The sequence below is a fragment of the Psittacula echo genome (assembly GCF_963264785.1).
Source record: "Psittacula echo genome assembly, chromosome: 16".
NCBI lineage: Eukaryota > Metazoa > Chordata > Aves > Psittaciformes > Psittacidae > Psittacula > Psittacula echo.
The window spans coordinates 10,250,110-10,271,837 of NC_137752.1; the positions used below are offsets into that span (position 1 = coordinate 10,250,110).

At 45.3% G+C, this 21,728-nt stretch overlaps 1 protein-coding gene across 3 annotated transcripts in view; it reads right to left on the minus strand.

Moving 5' to 3' along the window:
- The window catches only part of PNPLA7 (patatin like domain 7, lysophospholipase), a 126,072-nt gene that overhangs the window by 88,036 nt on the left and 16,308 nt on the right, over positions 1 to 21,728 (minus strand). For all 3 annotated transcript variants that reach the window (XM_080630523.1, XM_080630525.1, XM_080630524.1), the window contains 10 exons: positions 21,185 to 21,313; positions 19,536 to 19,616; positions 18,665 to 18,809; positions 18,042 to 18,134; positions 13,127 to 13,227; positions 11,794 to 11,940; positions 7,420 to 7,497; positions 6,403 to 6,608; positions 1,826 to 1,957; positions 411 to 534 (listed from right to left, as the gene is read on the minus strand). In XM_080630523.1, coding sequence (XP_080486649.1) covers positions 411 to 534; positions 1,826 to 1,957; positions 6,403 to 6,608; positions 7,420 to 7,497; positions 11,794 to 11,940; positions 13,127 to 13,227; positions 18,042 to 18,134; positions 18,665 to 18,809; positions 19,536 to 19,616; positions 21,185 to 21,313 — 1,236 coding nt within the window. The remainder of the gene's footprint in view (positions 1 to 410; positions 535 to 1,825; positions 1,958 to 6,402; positions 6,609 to 7,419; positions 7,498 to 11,793; positions 11,941 to 13,126; positions 13,228 to 18,041; positions 18,135 to 18,664; positions 18,810 to 19,535; positions 19,617 to 21,184; positions 21,314 to 21,728) is intronic.

Here is a 21,728-nt window from a genome sequence, read left to right on the forward strand (position 1 = left end):
TTACCTCTTAGCGGCTGGACTAGGGACTTCCAGGCTGCCCCAGCCAGAATGAATCTTTCCTTGACACTGAATTTATTGAAATCACCATTTAGTGCACATTCCTGCAATTCTTGAACTATTCCCCCAGGCTGTGCTCTTCTCAATGTGAAAAAAGAATAACCCACACCACAGAAGAGCACCGGGCAGGGCTTTTTGATTGGGTTGTAGCCTTTTATTTGTTTACTTTCTTTTTAAATCAAGCCTAATAATCCCATTCATGTATTAGTATCTAAAGTTTCCAAGTAGAAGGGATTTTCCATCTTTCCAGCATGTGAAAGCCCTTCACTAAGATTAACATCTGATCAGAGCAAGATTTTGGTGGTTTTAGTGTCTTTCTCAGGCAAACAATTCATTCAGAAACGTGCTCTTACCACCCCAATGAGGTCTCCTCGGCCATATTCACCCGTCAGGTGCTTTTTGCCATCATCCACCCGAATGACTGAGCGAAGGCGACCGTTCAACACAATGTACGTGCAGTCTGACTTGTCTCCCTGCCTGCAGAGAGAATAACCAGGAACAAGGATCAGTGAAGCAGCTCTGCTCAGCAAATGCATCAAGAATCTTCAAAAGCTGATCAGCTTTCCCTGCCTGGCTTAGAGGACATAGGAATACATTTGTTCCTATTTAGTTAACAGTTAAACATAACAAGCAAACAAGAAACCAAGCAGGTACCTGTTAAAAGGTGACAGGATAAGGGGGAATGGCTTTAATTTTGAAGAGGGGAGATGTGGATTAAATCTTAGGCAGAAGCTCTTCCCTGTGAGGGTGCTGAGGCGCTGGCACAGGGTGCCCAGAGAAGCTGTGGCTGCCCCATCCCTGGCAGTGTTCAAGGCCAGGTTGGACACAGGGGCTTGGAGCAAGCTGCTCTAGTGGAAGGGGTCCCTGCCCGTGGCAGGGGGTTGGAACTGGACGAGCTTTAAGGTCCCTTCCAACACAAACCAGGTGGGGATTCTATGCTTTGACGCACAAAGTAATCCAAAACTTTCTTTAGTATTGGTGCTGCAGGTGTAGTTACGAAAATGAAAACTATAGATTCTATAGACCATGCATTAAATTAGACCTTTATTCTCTCACCACTGCAGCAACTATATAATTGCTCAAATGCATTCTAGTACAAAAATCCATGTTAAGTTTTCGCAAGGATAACTTTTGCCCCTTAAACATAACATGCAGTGCCTATTTTCTATTTATTTTGAATAAGCCTAACTGGATTACCTTTGAGTTTTGTTGTTTAATTTGGAAAGGCTGAAAAACTTATTCGAGCAAAAGATGTTCATACCCTTAACAATACAGAAGCTACCACCAGAACGTATGACCTTCTATCTCTTAATCACAGACTGGTTTGTGTTGGAAGGGACCTTAAAGCTCATCCAGTTCAAATCCCCTGCCATGGGCAGAGACACCTTTCACTAGAACAGATTGCTCCAAGCCCCTGTGTCCAGCCTGGCCTTGAACACTGCCAGGGATGGGGCAGCCACAGCTTCTCTGGGCAACCTGTGCCAGGGCCTCTCAGTTAAAGTCACTTAAAAAGCTTGCTGAGGCACATAAAGGAGAAGGAACAGTATGAAGGAATTTTAATTACATCTGGACATAAGGGACTGAAGCAGTGTTGAAGGGTACTGAAAAAAGAAAATCATCTCAAAACAGGCAAACAGAAAAACCTGATGAAGTCAATAAACTCAGTCCAGGGAGTTTCTTCTGCTTTGAATCACCAAGGGAGCAGAGCTCTTGAACTATGAGATACAAAATATTCAACAGATAAGATACAATTCTGTCCACACCTCACCTGTAAACAGCTCGCCCAGCCTCAACCTCCATCCAGTCTAGGGCAAAGTCCATTTGCCTAACAAATGGGGACATCCTCTTCACCACAGTGTGGGCCACGCCGAGAACCACACTTGGCTGCGACCGCATTATCCTGGAGGGGAAAACACAAGTGTTATTCAAGAACTTCCCTGAAACAGGAATCTGTACACACAGGCCCAACATCCCAATGCAACTCAGACACTTACACAGGTGCTAATGCAGAAGTTCATACATCTCTGAATACACACACTCTGCTGCCCAACCACACCACATCAGAGACAACCTGACAAAGCACGGGACTGGCCAGCCTTCTAACCCATGCAGATGGAATGCCACTCAAAGGCAGCACTGTCCAAAGAGCAGCAGGATTGAGCTAGTAGAATGCCAACTAATCCTGCTCCCCAGCCCAATTCCCTTCCCTAAGAGAGCAGATGGATGGAAGGCACCATTGAAGCACTTGTTTGAACCACCCTCCCAACCTCCCCCTTCTCCCAGGTCTCTTATGACTCAGGAAACGTTCATGCTGCTCAGAGGATGAGCTCTTCCTGCTGCTCTGCACCTCCCAGTCTCTCACACATGCATGTGCTCACTGTTCCCCCATGATTTTACATAAAGTCTGAAATTTATTATATGTACAGCGCGATGCTCTTGAAAACAAGAGACCAGATTGATATTTCAAATGTTCCCTTTTCCCTGTTGTAAAGAGCACAAAGAATTGAAACATCTTCTAATAAAACTTCTGATCTTCACACACAATCTATTGAGTGATGCTTGAAAGTCTCTAGCAATGGAGACACCACGTCATTCCATGCCGGTCCCACACTGGAAAGCGCTGAGAAGGTTCTGCCAGGGCTAACTGCAAATACCCTGACTGCAGGAAATGGCTCCCACAGACACCTGATAACTGCTCAGGAATGGCTTATTTCTCATTCCTTTCAGACTAAAGATCAGTGAGTAAGTACTCCCATTGCCACTGAAGCACTACTCCACAGGAGTGGACTGATTACACACGTCTTGAGCTGGGATACTTGTTAGGACATCCTATCTTTTCTGTTCCTTAGCAGCACCAAGAACAACTGATGGCAGACTACCAAAACTCAGTCATTTCAGAGCAGACAGCACGATTCACAAAGGAGCAGGTACGTGTACACGGAGCTGGTATGTGACATGCACACACAGAGAGGTGAGGGAGCTACGGTAAAGCCACACATGGACTGCAACAAAGAGAAAAAATGATAACTACTTGGTATGTTTTCTGCATCAGAGTTTCCTTTACAGTGAAAGATACTGGATTGCCATAATAAAATCTAGTTAGGAGACCAAACATAGCCAGGTTGGATGGGGCTTGAAGTAACCTGCTCTAGTGGAAGGTGTCTCTGCCCGTGGCATCGGTTGGAACTGGAGGAGTTTTAAGGTCCCTTCCAACACAAACCAGTCTGGGATTCTATGATCACTCTGCCTAGGTGGGAACTCTCACTAAGCACCAACCACGTTAGCTTTGTATCTAGCCTTGCACCCTTATGAATAGAGGACAGAAAGGCACGAAAGAAGCATTGTCTTTGCCCCACAACAGAAACACAGTTCCTAACCCTGGAACACAACAGCAAAAGCAGACTCAACAGGAGCTCTTTACTGCCTGGATATAGCACAGAATCCACCCTAAAGTTTCTAACCCATCAGATCTCTCATTCCTTAGTCCTGTAGCTGCAGCAAGAGACAGAGCTGACAGTGACTGTGGATCAAGTACAGTGCACAGGGTGCTGCAGGCAGCGTTCCTGCTACCTGCTCGCCTTACCCAGCGCCTCTTATTCCTACTTTTTGCCATAATGAAGCTTACTTTTTCTTCAGCCCAAATCCCTGAAATTGAAACAGAAGAGATTCATTTGCATCTACCCCAGTCCCACACTGAGCTCATCAAACTTATACCCCTGTACTTGTATGTGCTACGAGGTGAATTAAACTGAACACCAGCTCCTCCATTCAGCATGGTTTAAAATCCATCCACTAAAAGGTTATGGAAAAGCAGGCCAGTTTTCCTCTCCTGCCCTGAGGTTTCCATGTCCCGCACTCAGATACCTACAGATCATCTTGGGTTTGATAAGCTCCTATTGCACGTGACAACATGTTACCTTATGGAAACCTTACCACATGAACCTAATTTGGAGCAAATGACAGAGCTGGAAGAGGAACACCAGAAGAAGCACTGATAAACAGACAAGCCTAACCCCTCATCAACATAGGGCTGGGCGTTCTATCCCCCTTCTTGGCTGATTCAAGAGTTAAATGAACTCCCTAAAAGCCCCTGACTGGTTTAGCTGACTGGTTTTACTCTACTTGCCTATTTACTACTCAAAGCCACCTCCCACACAGGCTGTTTGCTGTGATCAATAAGAGCCATTTACTCCTGTTCCTCCCTCAAGATACATATCTTAATATTTAATGCATTCAGAATGTAAAATACTAACAGGCTGCTTTTATCTCCATCTCGAGCGCTGTTATTTCACTCTGTGCTGTAGAGCTTCTACAAGAGTATTAGCACAGAAGGTAAAAGCCCACCCTCGTGCACAAGAAATGGAAAGCAAGGGGTTTCCCCATGTATCAGTCAGGTTCCTTTCCTCTCACTTGGGCATCTTCATCTTTGCTCTTCTGCTTCAAACGTAGCTGGCACTGGGAAAATTAAAGCCCAAAGCTCTGTATTGAAGAAGCCTGTTCGTGAAGGGAATCTGAGGCTTCTTTACTAGAAAGTTCCCCAAACACAGCAAGGGCTAAACTGTGCCTGTGAAAGCTTGGGGCTTATGCAGATATTCTTGGGGATGTGGATGCAACATGATACTTAGCTTGGCTGGCAATAGCAAACACAAATCAAACAATTCCTGCTTCTCTGGCAAGTGCACATGGCTCAGACTCCAAACTGAGAGATTTACTGAAGCAGAAACACGAGTCCCTCGTACTGCAGAACCTGAACATGTTCCCTCAGGAGAGCAGGTGACAGCTTGATTACACTGTTCCTCAGGAGACACCAACAGTTGCAGCGTAGGCACTGCACACTTCATACATCGCTCCAGCAAAACAGCAGAGCGGTTAAGGTATGTACTATATAATTAGGTGGTGTCACCCCTGTGCTTAAACCCTGCATTTACAGACAGTTATTCAGTCGTGTTACTACCAAAGTTACTGCCCCAAAGTTGCAGTGAAAAGGATTGAATCTGTAGTCCAACATCCAACATGTAATTCTAAACCATGGGCTATTCCATTACTGTGCTTGTTGCCTAATGGCAACTATTGACCATGCTCTTTCTGCTTTGCCCTCTCATTAATTACTGAAAAAACCCCTAATACAATGCTTCAGGCAGCTCAAAGAAACAGAGTAACGTATTTGACACGAAAAGAAAGGAATTCTGGAGAATAATGGAGGTTCTTGTCAAACTTCTTGTCAGTAAGGTAAGAGCCAAGAACCAGTTGTTCCTGGAAGGCTCTGAGCAAAGGACAAAGCCTGGTGCTGTAGAACTATGAGTACAGAATTTGGAACAAAAAGAGAAAGACAAAACTTACTTCTAATTTTATCAACAAGTTTTTTATTCTCAGAGTTCTAAGCGAAAAAGAACAAACCTGCAGAAACTTCATGGTTCTCAAAGACTTTCTACAGTGACACTTTTAAATATGGGAACAGGAGATAGAAGTGATATAAAGCTTGGGATTCAAGAGAACTTGCAAAAATGCAAAGCTGGAAGATCATATTGCTCCTAAAATGCAGAGAATTGGCAACAGGCTTTTCAGAGGAGAAAAAGAAAGATTTATACTAGTCCCAAAACAATGAAGAGCTGATATACTGATGGGTTTGAGATGACTGACTGGTAAGGGCTTAATCATAGAATCCCAGATTGGTTTGTGTTGGAAGGGACCTTAAAGCTCATCCAGCTCCAACCCCTGCCACGGGCAGGGACACCTTGCACTAGAGCAGCTTGCTCCAAGCCCCTGTGTCCAACCTGGCCTTGAACATTGCCAGGGATGGGGCAGCCACAGCTTCTCTGGGCACCCTGGGCCAGCGCCTCAGCACCCTCACAGGGAAGAGCTTCTGCCTAAGAGCTCATCTGAGTCTCCCCTCTGGCAGGTTAAAGCCATTCACCTTGGCCTGTCCCTACAGGCCCTTGTCCAAAGCCCCTCTCCAGGTTTCCTGCAGCCCCTTTAGGCACTGGAGCTGCTCTAAGGTCTCCCCTTCAGGAGCCTTCTCTTCTCCAGGCTGACCCAGCCCAGCTCTCTCAGCCTGGCTCCAGAGCAGAGCTGCTCCAGCCCTCGCAGCAGCTCCATGGCCTCCTCCGGACTCGCTCCCACAGCCCCACATCCCTCTTGTGCTGTTGCTCCAGAGCTGGATCAGGACTGCAGGGGCGCTCTCCCCAGAGAGCAGCAGAGGAGAATCCCCTCCCCTCAACCTGCTACTCACGCTCAGGAGATGCAGCCCATGGCTGGTTTCTGGGATGCTCTCCATCCATTCCCAAAATCAATTATGTGATTTCAAAGAAAAAAGAAATCAATATATGTTTTCACATCAGAACTCACTCATAGAAATGGGACTTGGAGATGGAGAGGAAGCTGCAGTCTCGATTGGCCTTGATGGTGAAGATCAGTGGTTCCCCAGTGAGGACCGCGAGCTGCCCCACAAGCTCTCCTGGGTGGGTAATGAACAGGCAGGTGTCCTCCTCTGAGTCTATCTTCCGCTGGTACACATGAAGCATCCCCGAAACCACAAAGCAAACATTAACATCCTGGAGAAAATAGAAGAAGAGCTCAATAAATTCCCCAAAGATTCTAAAGCAATTATCACAGTGACAGCACTATCATGACCGATCTGTCTTCCACAAAGCTCCCTCTGGTTTTGAACAATTAGGTGATAAAATAAGACACAATAGTGAATTATTAAAAGCAGGTTATGAATATTTAAAACTAAGCAGCCACAATATTGACAAATGTGTTTCTCTTTGTATGGTTATGAAAAATGAAGGCTGCATCTGTGAGATCTCGAGGAATAACAACACAATTGCAAATGGAAATAACGGGGTAATTGCAGCTGCATGGAGAGCGACATCCCAGGTCAGCTGAGAACACAGGAGCTCTGGAACTGGAGCAGCCCCTCAGCTGCTTTGCAGAATCTGCTCTATTTACACAGTGTTATTATAAAAGAATCTCATTGTATCCCAAATAGAGTTTTCTATAAACAAATAACATGGAATTCCTATTGTATGGGGGAAAAAATACTGCAACTGAGAGACAGCACTGAAAGCCTGCAGTGTGGAGCATGGCAAAAGGCTGCCCTCACTCTGCAGCTCCTCCGGAAGGATGGAATTACGACAGCCCATACCTTCTCTGAAGGTACTGAATTGCTGAACAAAGACAGGCACCAGAGACTCTATCTCTGGCTACACTGCTAGTCACCGCACAGGAAGGCTACGAGCTGGGATTGCTTCATCTAGAGAAACTTTGGGAGTGGTCATGTGGGAATGTTTTATTTGCCATCAATGTGTATAAATACCTTATGATGGACGGCAAAGATTGAGCCACAGTTGGGTGCTCTCTCACCTGATCTCCCTGCCTCGAGAGCACAGTCCCAGCAGTGACCTGGTGCAGCGTCACTTTGCCGTTCAGCAGCGAAGGATCCTGGAGAGAAAGGGTATAGAGGGGTCTGTGCTCATGTAAAGATCCAAGATGCGAGGAAGCATCCAAAGAAAGTAAACAAGAACAATTACTAAAGCCAGTGTTATAAGTGCTTGAGTCTCTTTAAAAGATGGTGCATGATTTTTGTGCTTCTCTCCCCAACAGCCATTTCTTCCAGAAGAAAAACCAGGGTTAATTGGTTTCAATGATCAGACTTGGATTCTTAATGAGTTTGTATTTGCCAGTTCTGCCCCCAGACTCTTTTGAGGGTCTATAACAAAATGAAACCCCGATCAGCTGGTATGAAAATCATAAAACATGAAGTTACTTTCAAAGGAAACTTCCCCAAAATAATGAATCCTTGTGCCCATCCCCATGCGGATTGCACAGGAGAGTGGGAATATTCCTCCTGACTGAAAAGCACACGGGAGGGAGGGCCTGTCTAAAAGCCTACCCTTGGTTTGGACATGAACCTAAACCCTTGCAATGGCAAGGAGCTGATCCAGTTAAGTGTCTCAGCTGAACAGAGATTCCTTTCCAGCTCCAAAACTGGTCACCACCATAATCCTGAGTGCCGAGGGACAACCAGCAGGCAGGGACAGAATGTTTTCTTTCCATCTCAAAGAACTGCCCATACAATTTGGTGTCCCACATGCAGTCAGTGTCAAACCCTAATGCTTGAGGCCACCTTTGCTTTGGCAAATCTTCCACCTAAAGCAGCAAATCTTCAGAATCTCAACATTTTTGGCTTGAAGGTGACAGAGGAGAGTCTGAGATGAGCTCTTAGGCAGAAGCTCTTCCCTGTGAGGGTGCTGAGGCGCTGGCACAGGGTGCCCAGAGAAGCTGTGGCTGCCCCATCCCTGGCAGTGTTCAAGGCCAGGTTGGACACAGGGGCTTGGAGCAAGCTGCTCTAGTGCAAGGTGTCCCTGCCTGTGGCAGGGGTTGGAGCTGGATGGGCTTTAAGGTCCCTCTCAACCCAAACCACTCTGTGATTGTATGATATTATCATCATCATCCAAAAAATGGGTAGGAGAAAGCTTAAGGCAAAAGTCACATAACTGAGCTGAGGTTAAGTCCAGGACTTCCCCACAGAGGCAGAACCACCATGAGCAAGAGCTGTGTGCACAGTGATACAGCTCAGCACAAGCCCCTCAGCAGAACCTGCCCATAGTCATGAACCTCATTGCAGCAGGAATGAGAGCAACAGCAGAGACATAAACACTTTACCATTGCCATTGCTCTGCAGGGTTTCCTCTATTCATTTTGGCTGGAAAAAATAGAGCAAGTGAAATAATCAGAATTACTCTTTCCACCTCCAGCTGATAAAAAGAACAGATCTTAATGAAAAAACAGTTTTATTGAAAGCAATCTGTTTGATGGGAACGTGTCCAATGCAGGAAACCTGACAAGCACCTGTCAAAATATTGCAGTTCAGCAGTATCAACTAATTCCTGTGATGGTTCTGCTATATTTATACATTTACGGTTGTAGGGAATTACCTAATCTTATAGGCAAAGCTCTAACTATGGAAGTGTCTCACAGTAAGGGAACACAGGCTCCCCAGTGAGCTCTGCTTACCAACAGCTTTCTCTGATGCATTAGCTCCAACAAAAACTGTTGCAAGAATTTTTCTCATGTCTCAGACTCCTGAAGGACTGGAGTACATTGCACACAAAGCTGTGCTCAGCACTGGAAAGCTTTAAGAGCAGCTGAGTCAAAAACCTGCCAGAAATGATGGAGCAATATTGGATTCTGCTTTGGGCATGAAAAGAGCCTGAAAGACCTCCAAGCAGACCTTGAAATCCTATTTTCTGTGCTATTACAACCCTGAGTAAGCAATGAAGGAGGTTACAAACGAGATCACAGACATGGTCCATCCTATCTGACACTTACTCTCTTGAATGAGCCAGAGCAGCAACCCCAAATCCAGCACTGCACAGTCACAGGGTTCAAGCTGAACAGCCTCCCACTGATCCCCTCCAGCCTCCTCCAGCCACTTGCTTTTACGAAAAGAAGTCACCAGCACAACTGAACCCATTTCACAGCAAGTTTCCTTCTTGGTGTCACCAGCAGAGGTTTATGATGCAGAAGTGAAAGCACAAAACACTTCTAAACATTCACCAAAAGCAGGAATTAACTGGGACACACCATTGTTTTGTTGTAACTCAGGCAGAAGATATGCCCTGCAGCATTAACTCATTCCTAACTGCAGATAAAGCTGAAAACATGGGAAAGTTGTATGAGATTGAAAACCATTTGTGACAGGGATCCAAAGGATTCAAGTTATTTAAAACAAGAGGAAAAATCTTAATCCTGAAGTCAAATACCTAAAGGGCATTTGAAATAACACCACCTTCCTCCTACAGCAAATGATCCCCTCCACTCTTTCTTAGAGTCTCATAAAAAACCCACCTAACCAGAACCCCCCCCCCCATCTGACATAATAACATCAGGGTTTTATTCATCCTGATGGGCTGCTCTGAAAAAATGACAACTTCAAATGCCTCCAACCAGCTAAGAAATAAAAGCTCTGAGCTGATGTTTTAAAAGAAGAGCTCACAGGATTCATTTTCTTCCTCTATGGAATCAGGACTGAACACAAACATTTCAAACCACAGTAAGATTTTTCTTCCATTGCCTGGAGAACACTTGACTTTTGCTAATCCTGCATAGAAAAACTAACACTGATCTTTAAATGAGATCAGGCTACATTCCATCCATTTCTTATTTGCTTGTGACATATGAGTTGCTACAACATCAAAGTCTGAAAAACCTCCCTTATTTCATTATTTAGATCTCCTACCTTATTTCATGATTACTTAGATCCTCGATGCTACAGACACTGCCTATACTGGCACAGAGAAGTTGTGGCTGCCCCGTCTCTGGCAGCGTTCAAGGCCAGGTTGTATGGGGCGTGGAGCAAGCTGCTTTAGTGGAAGGTGTCCCTGCTCATGGTAGGCGTGGGAACTGGGTGAGCTTTAAGGTCCCTTCCAACCCAAACCAGTCTGGGATTCTACGATGCAGTTCCAAATAACTTTAACCTGTTCACTTGTCAATTACTGAGAAATTTATTCTAGATTAAAAACATAAACAGAAGTGCTGTAATTGGGAGCACCAGTGATCCTGGAATTTTTGCTCATGATCCAAATATCTAAAAAGGAAGACACCAGTTGTATATTTGATATAAACTTGTGTCACAAGCACTGTGTGAGGGCAGTTCTGTCAGAAACAGGAGGCTGATCAGAACAGATGGAAGTATCTAGTCCTGCTTTATTCTGTCTGCCATTGACGTAACTGTAAAATAGTCTGTAACCTTTCCTGAGCAGATAAATGCCTGAAAAAAAACCCCAAAACTTACAATTAACCTAACAAGAGACTTAATTCTCCCGCAGGCCACACACAGTACAGCACCTTCTGCCAAACCAGACTGCAGATCATTCATCTCAAGCCCCACTGCTGGCAACTGAAGGATCACAACCAAGAACTGGAAGATGCAAGAGGAATAATTTGGAATGTTAAAATCCAAAAGTAAATGCTTTTAAGCTCTAGCAAGTGTTGTTTGGTGAGAGCTCTTGAAGCACAGGACAAGGCTGCAGCAGCTGTGCCCAGGCCTGGGGCAGCATCACACCCTTCAGTTAGTGAAATACATGCTGAAAGAAAACCAGGATAGCTAGGACTGATTGAGACAGACGTACAGTTTCCACAAATTGCCCTATTAGCTGCATGAACAGAGACACCTCTGTAGTGAAATGCAGCTGGAATCATAGGAATGATGAAAACAAACATTTTCATTCCTTCTTACAACAGAGAAGTGATAAGCAGGGGCTCTGCTCACCAGTGATACCTGCAAGGGCACCAACGGGCATGGCACAGTCCCTCAGCTCTGAAATGCACTCACAGCCCTTGGCCAAACACACAGCTTCAATTCCAAAACCCATCAAGGCACTCAGTGCTGTGCCAACAGATAAATGGATTCAGCCATCACCTGAATGCCTTTACATCACTTCTTCACACAGGACATGAGAGCATGAAATTACAAGGCAGCAGAAATTGCACATTTACTTCTTATCCAGATAACTCTGTACACACTGAGGAAAGATCCATGCACTGCATTTCATAGGGTCTTTTCATATGGCAGGATAATGCAGATTTATTGCAGTGCTGCTAATAACTTCAACAGACCAGAGAATAAACCACTCAGCCAGTCCACAGTATACTAGGGAGACAATTTACTTCTTGGTGCTTAGCAGAACGAGATGAAAAGCAAAACCAAAGCCACTTCTTCCTGCAATCACTTACATCAAGTTTCATCAAGGTTGAAAGGTCTTTCTTTGCTGCTTCGACGATGGCATCAATATGTTTGGTGTTACAGACATCTTGCACAGCGCTATAATGGAAAACTGCTGAAGGAGCTTCTGCCACTGTCACAGACTTCTTCAGTATCGACTGCAAGAACAGGTACACAAGTATTGATTTAAAGATCAGAACTGGCACCTACCCAACAAAAACTTGCCATATCATCTGTGTTCTCTACCCACAACTGGTGGCCTGCAGAAAAAACAAAGCTAGGTTTTTAAAAGCAACAGCTTGCTAACTTCATTATCTTGGTATTTCTCTGCAAGGCTTGACACTCAAGTCAAACAAAGTTACTCATTGCAGCTTCTGGAAGGGAGGAGTAAGAGATTTCTCAGGAACTGGGTAGCCGCCAGCTTGACAGAAAACCTGATCAACACTGTATGGAAAGCTGAAGAAAGGATGAAGCGTCTGTAAAGGTCACACTGAGCCACAGCTTCTGGTTTGCAGCTTTATAATTCAAAAGCACCCTTAACTTCCAGGTCAGTGTTCACAAAAACCAGACCATGAACGGAAACACAGATTCATAAATCATGACAGAAAACCTGCAGGAAATTCAGAGGCTGACACAAGCTTCTCATTTTTATTTTCACAAACGAAGCACGGTCTGATAAACTCACCTTTCCAAATAATCCTTCTCCTGAGTCAGATGAAGGCAATAATAATTAAAGGGGGCCTATAACAAACCTGGAGAGGGGCTTTGGACAAGGGCCTGTAGGGACAGGCCAAGGGGAATGGCTTTAACCTGCCAGAGGGGAGACTCAGATGAGCTCTGAGGCAGAAGCTCTTCCCTGTGAGGGTGCTGAGGCGCTGGCCCAGGGTGCCCAGAGAAGCTGTGGCTGCCCCATCCCTGGCAGTGTTCAAGGCCAGGTTGGACACAGGGGCTTGGAGCAAGCTGCTCTAGTGGAAGGTGTCCCTGCCCGTGGCAGGGGTTGGAGCTGGACGAGCTTTAAGGTCCTTTCCAACCCAAACTAGTCTGGGATTCTATGAATACCTACAACCAAGATGTTGCAGCAGTGCTTTCCCATTACTTGCCAAGAGAATCTCCACAGAGTTTCAAGATCTGCTCCAGAAAGCCTGAACAGTCACCCAAATCTACTGAAACAACTACAAGTTAAAATACACCAGTACAAGAAGACCAAAATCACAACTTGTACAGAGTTGCAGGGGCAGTGCTCTGAAGTATTATTCAATTATTCAAGAATATTACTCAAAGAACAACGATGTGAGGAAGCACAATGCAAGCACCACACTGGGCTCTCCAAGGGTCAGGACCTACCTTGCCCACGACTGGGCCGCTGGCCACATCCTCCAAGGCAAAGTGCACCCGGGCTCTTTCATATGCCATGTCCATGTCCGACTTTGCACCGCTGGAGTTGTCTACAAGCAATACAGAAAGCCTTTGGTAAGCACCTCTTCTATGACTGCTTCTCAGAAAGTACAGAAAGGTGAGCAGCATTGTTTGTTTTCTCATTTCTGAAGCTGAGGATATACTAGAAAGTGGGATCCTCATATTCTTATTTATTTCCCAGCTCCTTTTGACCCAGAAGATCTGACGGGAGCTCTCAGTCTGCTCATCTGAGCTCATGTACACAATACGTCCCCAAATTCCCACATCCACTCTGTTCAGAGTACAATCATTACTTTGGGGTAGACAAAATAGAGCCATTTGGATATGAAGATTATCAGGAAGAGGCAAATTCACCAAACAGAAATTCCTCATTGCTTTCAGGAAATGATTGTTATGAACCTTTCCTCCACCAAACCAAAGCACTTCTTTTGTAGCAAATCTATAGCAAGAGCTTTCAGAGAATATTATCATCAGCAACTTCTTAAAGCCTCTCCACGGACATCATTCCCTAAATGATGCCTAAAGTCATTTCAGCTCTTTTCTACAACTTGTCTACACTTTCATATGCTGAGAGATTCCTGAGCAATTCCCTTCCAGGCCTCACTTATTTAATCCATGAATCTGTCACTAACAACTTCTATTCCCTATTTCCCAAGTTTAATACATCTTAATTATATTAGCTCTTTGGCTGTCCCATCCACCTTCTAGGAACCTATCTGAGAGAATCAATAACACAGATGTATCTGGGAAATGCCTCCCATTTCATTACCTGTAAGAGGATGCCCATGATTCAGGCTGGTGATTCAGAGAGGAGTTTAAGAATCATGCAGAGATTGCAGTTTCCTTTAATAAACCTATAATCCTTCCCATCACATTTCTACGCCTAATAAGATCTGAAATCTATACTCAGGAAAGTTTAAATCTTCTCCCTTTCGCCTTTTTCCTTCTGTTCCTCCATTGCTCTTCTGCTTTTGCTTTCTTAAATACAAACTGCTGCTCAAAAATAGGATGAGCCCTTAGAAAACACAACTGTCCTTCCTGACGGTTGAATTTGTTACCGACTAAACTCTGACAGGGCTGAAACTTTTAACTCTGAATTCCTCCCCCACCCCATCTAGGACATGAGCAAATCCCGCTGTCCCAGAGGTTCAGACCTACCTCAGAGGGCTCTTTTCCATGTTACTTACAAATACAGACAAACCTTTGCATGTAGAAAACCTACACTTGCCACTGGGATCATAACATCATTTAAAGATCAGCCTCCAAACAAGAAACCCAACCAGTTGACCCAACGATTGTCATCAGCAAAACTTAACTTCCAAACCATAAGACCAAAAACCAAAACCACCACCAAAACCAGCCAATCCCAATCCACAAACCAACACTGTTGATGCTGCTGAATTTTGTACACACTGGAACATTAAAGACCCTAAATTAGTTATAAACAACAACAAAAAAAGAGCTGGAATAGTAGAAATAGCAGCCTGGAACTCCATATGGGCTGATCTGACTGCCTGTCAATTCCACTGCCCCACATATCACAGGGTCAGCAGAATTACTAAGCCCAAATACACCACGTGCATTTGAAATCTAAACACACACTTTTCAGGTTAAACCTAAACAATCTGATGATGGGTGGGCATGGAGGCACGAAAAGCATCCTCTGCACCGCTCTACATAGTGAAAAAATCAACATAGGAGAAAGAAGAGGCATTCTAAGAATGAAAGCTTATGTCTACCAGACTTGTACTCAAAGAGAAACCTTCATCTCATTCGTAGGTACAAGCTTCCCACACAGTGATTAATTAAACTGTCTTGTTGCTCAAATGGGAGTTAGAAAGGACACAGCAGAACAAGCTTCAACCAGAGGCGTTGAGTCAAAAGAACAGAAGGCAGTGGGAAACTCGGGGGGGGGGAATGCAATCCTGTTTAGTGACCACATGCTGCTGGGATCCCACACACTGCTGGTGTGGAAGTCACTGCAAGAACACCGGCAGCCGACCCTGTCCCTGCAGTGTTTCAGCTGCCTCTCTCCTCCCAAGCACTAACTGAGCTACCAGCATCTGACACGTGGTCCTACACTCTCGCATCGGTGCTGTAGGGTTAGGGCCTCGGTGTTGAAGAAGGAAAAGTAGCTTCTCTTGACTCCCGATAAAAAAATCCCAACAAACAACCCAGTAAAAGGTAACTGCTATTTAACCTTAGACAAATCAAGTCCACTGAATCCCAGCACCATTAGGGTTGAAGGGACCTCTGGAGATCAGCCAGTTCAACCCCCTTGCCAAGGCAGGGCCACCCAGAGCGGGTTACACAGGAATGTGGCTATGATGGGTTTGGGATGTCTCCAGAAAAGGACACTCCACAACCCCCTGGGCAGCCTGTGCCAGGGCTCTGCGATCCTCAATGTAAAGAAGTTCTTGCTCATGTTGAGGTGACGCTTGTTGTGGTTTAGTTTATGGCCATTGCTCCTTGTCCTGTCACTGGGCACTACTGAAAAGAGTCTGGCACCATCCTCCTAGCACCCACCTTTGAGATACTGATCTGTATTGATGGGATCCCCTCTCAGGCTGCTCTTCTCCAGACTAACCAGGTCCATCAGAGAGATGCTGCAGACCCCTGAGCATCCTTGTGGCCTCTGCTGGACGCTCTCCAGCAGCTCCTTGTCTGTCTTGTACTGAGAAGCCCAGCACTGGATACAGTGCTCCAGATGTGGCCTCACCAGGGTCAGTGGGGCGGGAATCACCTCCCTCCATCTGCTGTCACACTGCTCTCCATGCACCCCAGGATACTCTCGGCACTCCTGGCTGCAAGGTCACACTGACGGCTCATGGTCAACTTGTCATTCCCCAGTACTCCCAGGTCCTTCTCAGCTGAACTTACGAACACTTACTTCCAGGAACAACAGAACTGGTGAAGTTATCACATACAAAAGACCCTGTCATTTTATTTCTTTCATCCAATTCTTTTGTCCACCAGCCCAGATGCTCCACCTGACTTATTTACATCTTTCTCCCATGAAGCTAAAGAGTGACTGTAACCTCAGAGCTGTGAAATCAGCTCTGATCACTGAGGCAAATCATGATTACCCATCAGATATGCTCCTTCTGTCAGTAAAACATCTTCTCTCTCTGCTAAGCTCTGTGTACTCTGACATAACTCTTAAGACATGTAAAAGGAGAGAGGAAGAACAACCGAACATATTCACTGCTAAGTATGCAGGATCCTTCCACATAAAAGCTTCAAAGAACAGACATGGACTCTACCTTAAATGTGACAGGGCTGCTTGTAGGCAGACCTCACTGAACTACTGCATGTGCCTGGGGGAAAGTGGCTCCATTCAGAGTCAGCATTACTTAACTCACCACTGATTGGAGTCTGCTGCTCCATTTTAGAATGCACAGTGCAAAACAACCCAACATGCATGAAAATAAAGCCAAGTCTTGCCTGGGTCAGTTCAGCATTTTCCCTTAATTGGTTTCCCTGGTTCAGAAATATGATCTACTTATCCCTAGCCAAAATCCTGCTTCCCTGTCACAGCCATCCCTCTGGACAGTTACATGAAATGATGCTAAAATGTAACTGAGGCCTTGTACATCTGCACAGCACAAACAGAAGAGGGAAAGAATCAGCTCTCTATTACAAACAATGAATAGATATCTTCCTGAATCTATTTAGATTAGATATCAGGAAGAAGCTCTTCCCTGTGAGGGTGCAGAGGCGCTGGCACAGGGTGCCCAGAGAAGCTGTGGCTGCCCCATCCCTGGCAGTGTTCAAGGCTAGGCTGGACACAGGAGCTTGGAGCAAGCTGCTGTAGTGGAAGGTGTCCCTGCCCGTGGCAGGGGGTTGGAACTGGAGGAGCTTTAAGGTCCCTTCCAACACAAACCACTTGGTAGTTCTATGATCCCCATTTTTCTCCTCCCTACACACAACCAACTTGATAGCAGCCAGTGTTAGAAGCTTCACACTGGGAAAGCCCTCAGCACTGGGGGCTCCCTCAGCCCACCTTCCTTCTGGTCTCCACACTTTCTAAGCCTCACTCACAGTATGTTCTGATCTCCTAAGCCATTTAACAGTCAACATAAGCAATACTTGTTATCTTCTAATGTATCCAGAGGACCTTTACTGCACCAATTAAATGACTTCTCTATTAACAGTATCTTCATAATGGCTACAGTATCTAAGCATGACCTTAACTACCTCAAGATGGTTGGTTTGGTACTTAGTTAAGGAAAGACAGATGCCTTCCTCCTGTGATTCACCCAAGAAGTTGCAGTTTCTCCACCCTGAACACAAAGCTAACCTAGACAGCTGTCTCAGAGAAGATGTCTAAGTGGAGATGACAGAAGTTCACCAAACTGAATACTGCAGCACCAAAACAGCTCATAAATGTCTCACCAGAGCATTCAGCGATAAGTCACCTTCATTACCCACTCAAAAAATGTTCCTCTACAAGCAACAAATCCATGTGATGTGCTCTGTGGGACCATCAGCCAAGCAAGAATCATGTGTCATCTTTTGCATGAAAGATGACAGCATATTATCATAACTCACTGTTTCAGTTAAATCAATTAATTAAGCTCTTCATTTTTGCAGGTGTCTTGGAAGACAAATCGTTGCATGCTCCCCACTGCTAGCAAAGACAGCATGGGAATGCTCTCTTAGATAATAATCCATTTGTGACTTCAAAAAATACATTTCTAACACATGATTTGGGAAGCAGCTCCACTGCAAGATGATTGTCCAACACAAAGAGGAAGAGTAGCCCAGTGCTCCAAAGAGCATGTCTCCCCCACAGGATTAGATACGTAACTCATTGCCCACAGCTTTGCCAAGCAGTACTTACTAGAAGTCTCTGGAGACCCTGCGTAGGGAGGTGATGAAAGGCTTCTTCTGAAAATATGCTCAGAGTTTTCTGTACCAGAAATCTTCAGTGGGTCTGAAATTCAGAAACAGAAGTCACACAGATCTAAGCACAGGACAGTCCCTCAAGCAATAAATTTCACTGACAGCAAGAACCTCTCACTGCCCACTTTGAAAACTCACTAAAGGCTGTGTTAAAGGCTTTGAAACTCCAGAGTTAAACGTTGTCTAAACCTGCTTCCTGCTTTCCATTTAATTAAGAACTTTCAGGCTCAGAGGCAAAATTCAACTCAATCTATATTTGTAGGTTTAGATTTCATCCTGACACTTCAACCTGGAAGACTGCACATACCCAGCCATCCTGCCAGCATCTGCATGCAGCATTTTCACAGCTTCTCCTATAAAGTCAGTGTTAGGAGCCACTTTTTTCCCTCTCCTCCATCAATATCATGAGCACAGCAATAATTTCCTATTAAAGCAAAGGACAATCCAAAGACTTCAAACCTGAAACTGCAATCCCTAACTACTCTCATCAAAAAAGGTCAACAGCACAATGATTAAAGAACATCACAAAGGACAGTTACTACACACTTCCAGAGACATTACCTATTTCCACTGCTTCCCCAGGTTTTTCCAGCTTCTCTCCACGATCCTCCTCTGATACATTAGACACTTGTCTCTTCACTACTTTGCTTGAGCCTCCTCCAGCTGTGACACTTGTCACAGAGATGAGGGGGATGGCTTGGCTCTGCTGCAAGACACAAAGTGCAAAGCAAACATAACCCACCCCCTCTTACACCTTAAACAGGACTGGAGCCTGTGCTAAACCCGGGGCCTTCACCCACTTGTGGTAGTCAAAGAAAGACTGTCAGGTATCTGCCAGCTCCCTCAGCACCCTGAGGTGCATCCCATCACACTCCAAGCACAGTGCAGCTCACTTAAGTATTCCCTGACCTGATACTCTTCTCCTGAGGCTACATCCTTCTTTGAACTCTTGTAGGTAGAGGTGACTCAGTCTCATTAATAAATGTCAGGACTGCTCAGTCACTGGCACAGGGTGCCCAGAGAAGCTGTGGCTGCCCCATCCCTGGCAGTGTTCAAGGCCAGGTTGGACACAGGGGCTTGGAGCAAGCTGCTCTAGTGGAAGGTGTCCCTGCCTGTGGCAGGGGTTGGAGCTGGATGATCCCCCTTCCAACCCAAACCATTCTATGACCACTGACACATACTCACATACGTGCACAGTGAGGCAGATACACCAATGTGAACCAATGCACTTCTTCAAACTTCTGAAATTTAAGCTTCCCTCCCATTCCCCAGACATCAGCATGGGCAAGGTTTTACAGGCTGTCCGTAACAAGGACCTTCTAGGGTATTCAATTAATATGTAACATTTGCTTTATGAGCTTCTGAAAGAAGGAAAACCTCCCTATGCCAAGACACAGACAGGGAGAGCAGATAAAGTGTACCCCAAACTCACACAGTTGAAGAGCTCTGTAGTCAGACCAAGGTAGTTGTGCAGTGCCAGGAATGTCACTCTCTGCAGCCTCACCATGATGATCTAGAAATGGAAACCAAGAAGCAACAGAATGGATTTAGTGTTCTCCCACACTTGTTCTAGCATTTAAACAGTTATGCACCAGAGTACTTGAAGGGACTTCTTAAGATACAGACTGTACCATAAGCTGAAACTCCTTTCTAGCAGTTGATAAATTGAGGCGAAGATGAAGTGATTTACCAAAGACTTCACAATCATCTGCTGGCACAAAAATATAAACTCTTACTCCCAAACACCAAATTCTGCTTTTTGTTTTCTGTAAACACTAATAACACATGTGCCCTCAAATAAAAGCATTTCCTTCCATTTTTTCCCCTGATTATCCCAGCTGTCCCCATACAGAGCCTGTTCTCCTGCTCTAAAAGCACTATACTCACATAAGCCACCACTGCCACCTGACCATCCCCTGCCCTGCAGCTTATTCCCACTCTTAAGCCATCCTGTCTTGTATCTGCTCACATGGAGCAAATTAAATTGGCATAATGATCTGTTCTCCTCTGCCATCAGTATTAGGAGGTTCATGTGTCACTCAAATTATCCAGGTACAAGGACAAAAGATGCAGAAGTGCAAGTAAAACAAAAGCACAGACCTGAATGACTACTGCCCTGCAGGACAACACTGCAAACCCTCCAAACTGAGATCCTGAGTACACAGGTCTCTGTGCAGGCTTCCATGTGCAGGATCATAGAACTGTTTGTGTTGGAAAGGACCTTAAAGCTCCTCCAGCTCCAACCCCTGCGACGGGCAGGGACACCTTCCACTAGAGCAGCTTGCTCCAAGCCCCTGTGTCCAACCTGGCCTTGAACACTGCCAGGGATGGGGCAGCCACAGCTTCTCTGGGCACCCTGTGCCAGCGCCTCAGCACCCTCACAGGGAAGAGCTTCTGCCTAACAGCTCATCTCAATCTCCCCTCTTTATCTAGTATCTAATCTAAATCTCCCTCTCTTGTAATCAAGAGACAGACTTGCAGGGCTCACCTGAGAACTGCCTAAGCAAAGCAAGGGATGGTGAACTTAAAACCAACACAAAGCGCAGCTCTTTCCTCAGGTGCTGACAATTCCTTCTCAGGTGGACATTCACATCAGTCTGAATTCTGTGAATTTTACAAAGCATCATTCCCCAACAAACAGCTTCTAACAGTACATTGGTCCATTCTCAAAACATGGAACAGTCTCTTCCACGCTCTAAGCCATTTTGAAGCATAACCATGAAGCAGAACCCATGCCGGCATGTTCTACTCCACCAGGACCAACAAGCTTATAGGCAGGTCAGGCTGATTTGAGAGGCTACCACATGCAGAAACTAATTCAGTATGCGTGTGTATGTGTAACATCCACACACCTCCATTATTTCTTCCTGGACATGATTAACGCTGAGATCATTAAGTCTAGGGCTCTAAGAGCAAGAGGAGCAGCAGAACTAGTCCAAATCTTGACAAGAAGCTGTATGGAACAGTTCCATACCTGCACAAACATGATGAATTTGCTGAACATCAACATGCCCTTCCTTGTAACCTTGAGACCAGGGTGATTTCTGCCCCCAGACCAACTCTACCTCACCCAGAACTTACCTGTACCACTCGAACCAGAGTTTCAGGGTATTTCTGGAAGACGTCTTGAAAGGCACTTGCTGGAAGCCGCAGTATGGTGGATGGGGTGGCTGCTCGGGCTGAGACTGTTTTGTAGGGAGCAGGGTGACCCTAAGGGAAAGTTTCAGGGATGCAAAGTTAATCCATTAATTATCAGACCCAATCCTTCCGAATCACTGCCCATGTTTCTACTCTGATATCATGTATGCCTGACAGACATCCTCTGATCACAAAATGCCTTAAGCTTGTGCTCCATGACCTGCAGGTGGTGTAATGAGGGCAGCATGATCAGGAGAATTCACAGCAGCAACTTCACTGGCATTGAACAGATACAGGGGAGTAAGAGCTACAAGGAAGTGTATTTATATCAGGTTCAGGGGAATGAGTCCATCAGCTCTGACACAGTTTTATTACAGACACAGCCAAGTTTGGAGTATTTCAACTTCAGCTATTCCAGACTGCAGAGTAAAGAAGTTTTCTTGGTTTTATTATCTGAACAGATGACCAAGCTGTTTGCTGCAGTAAC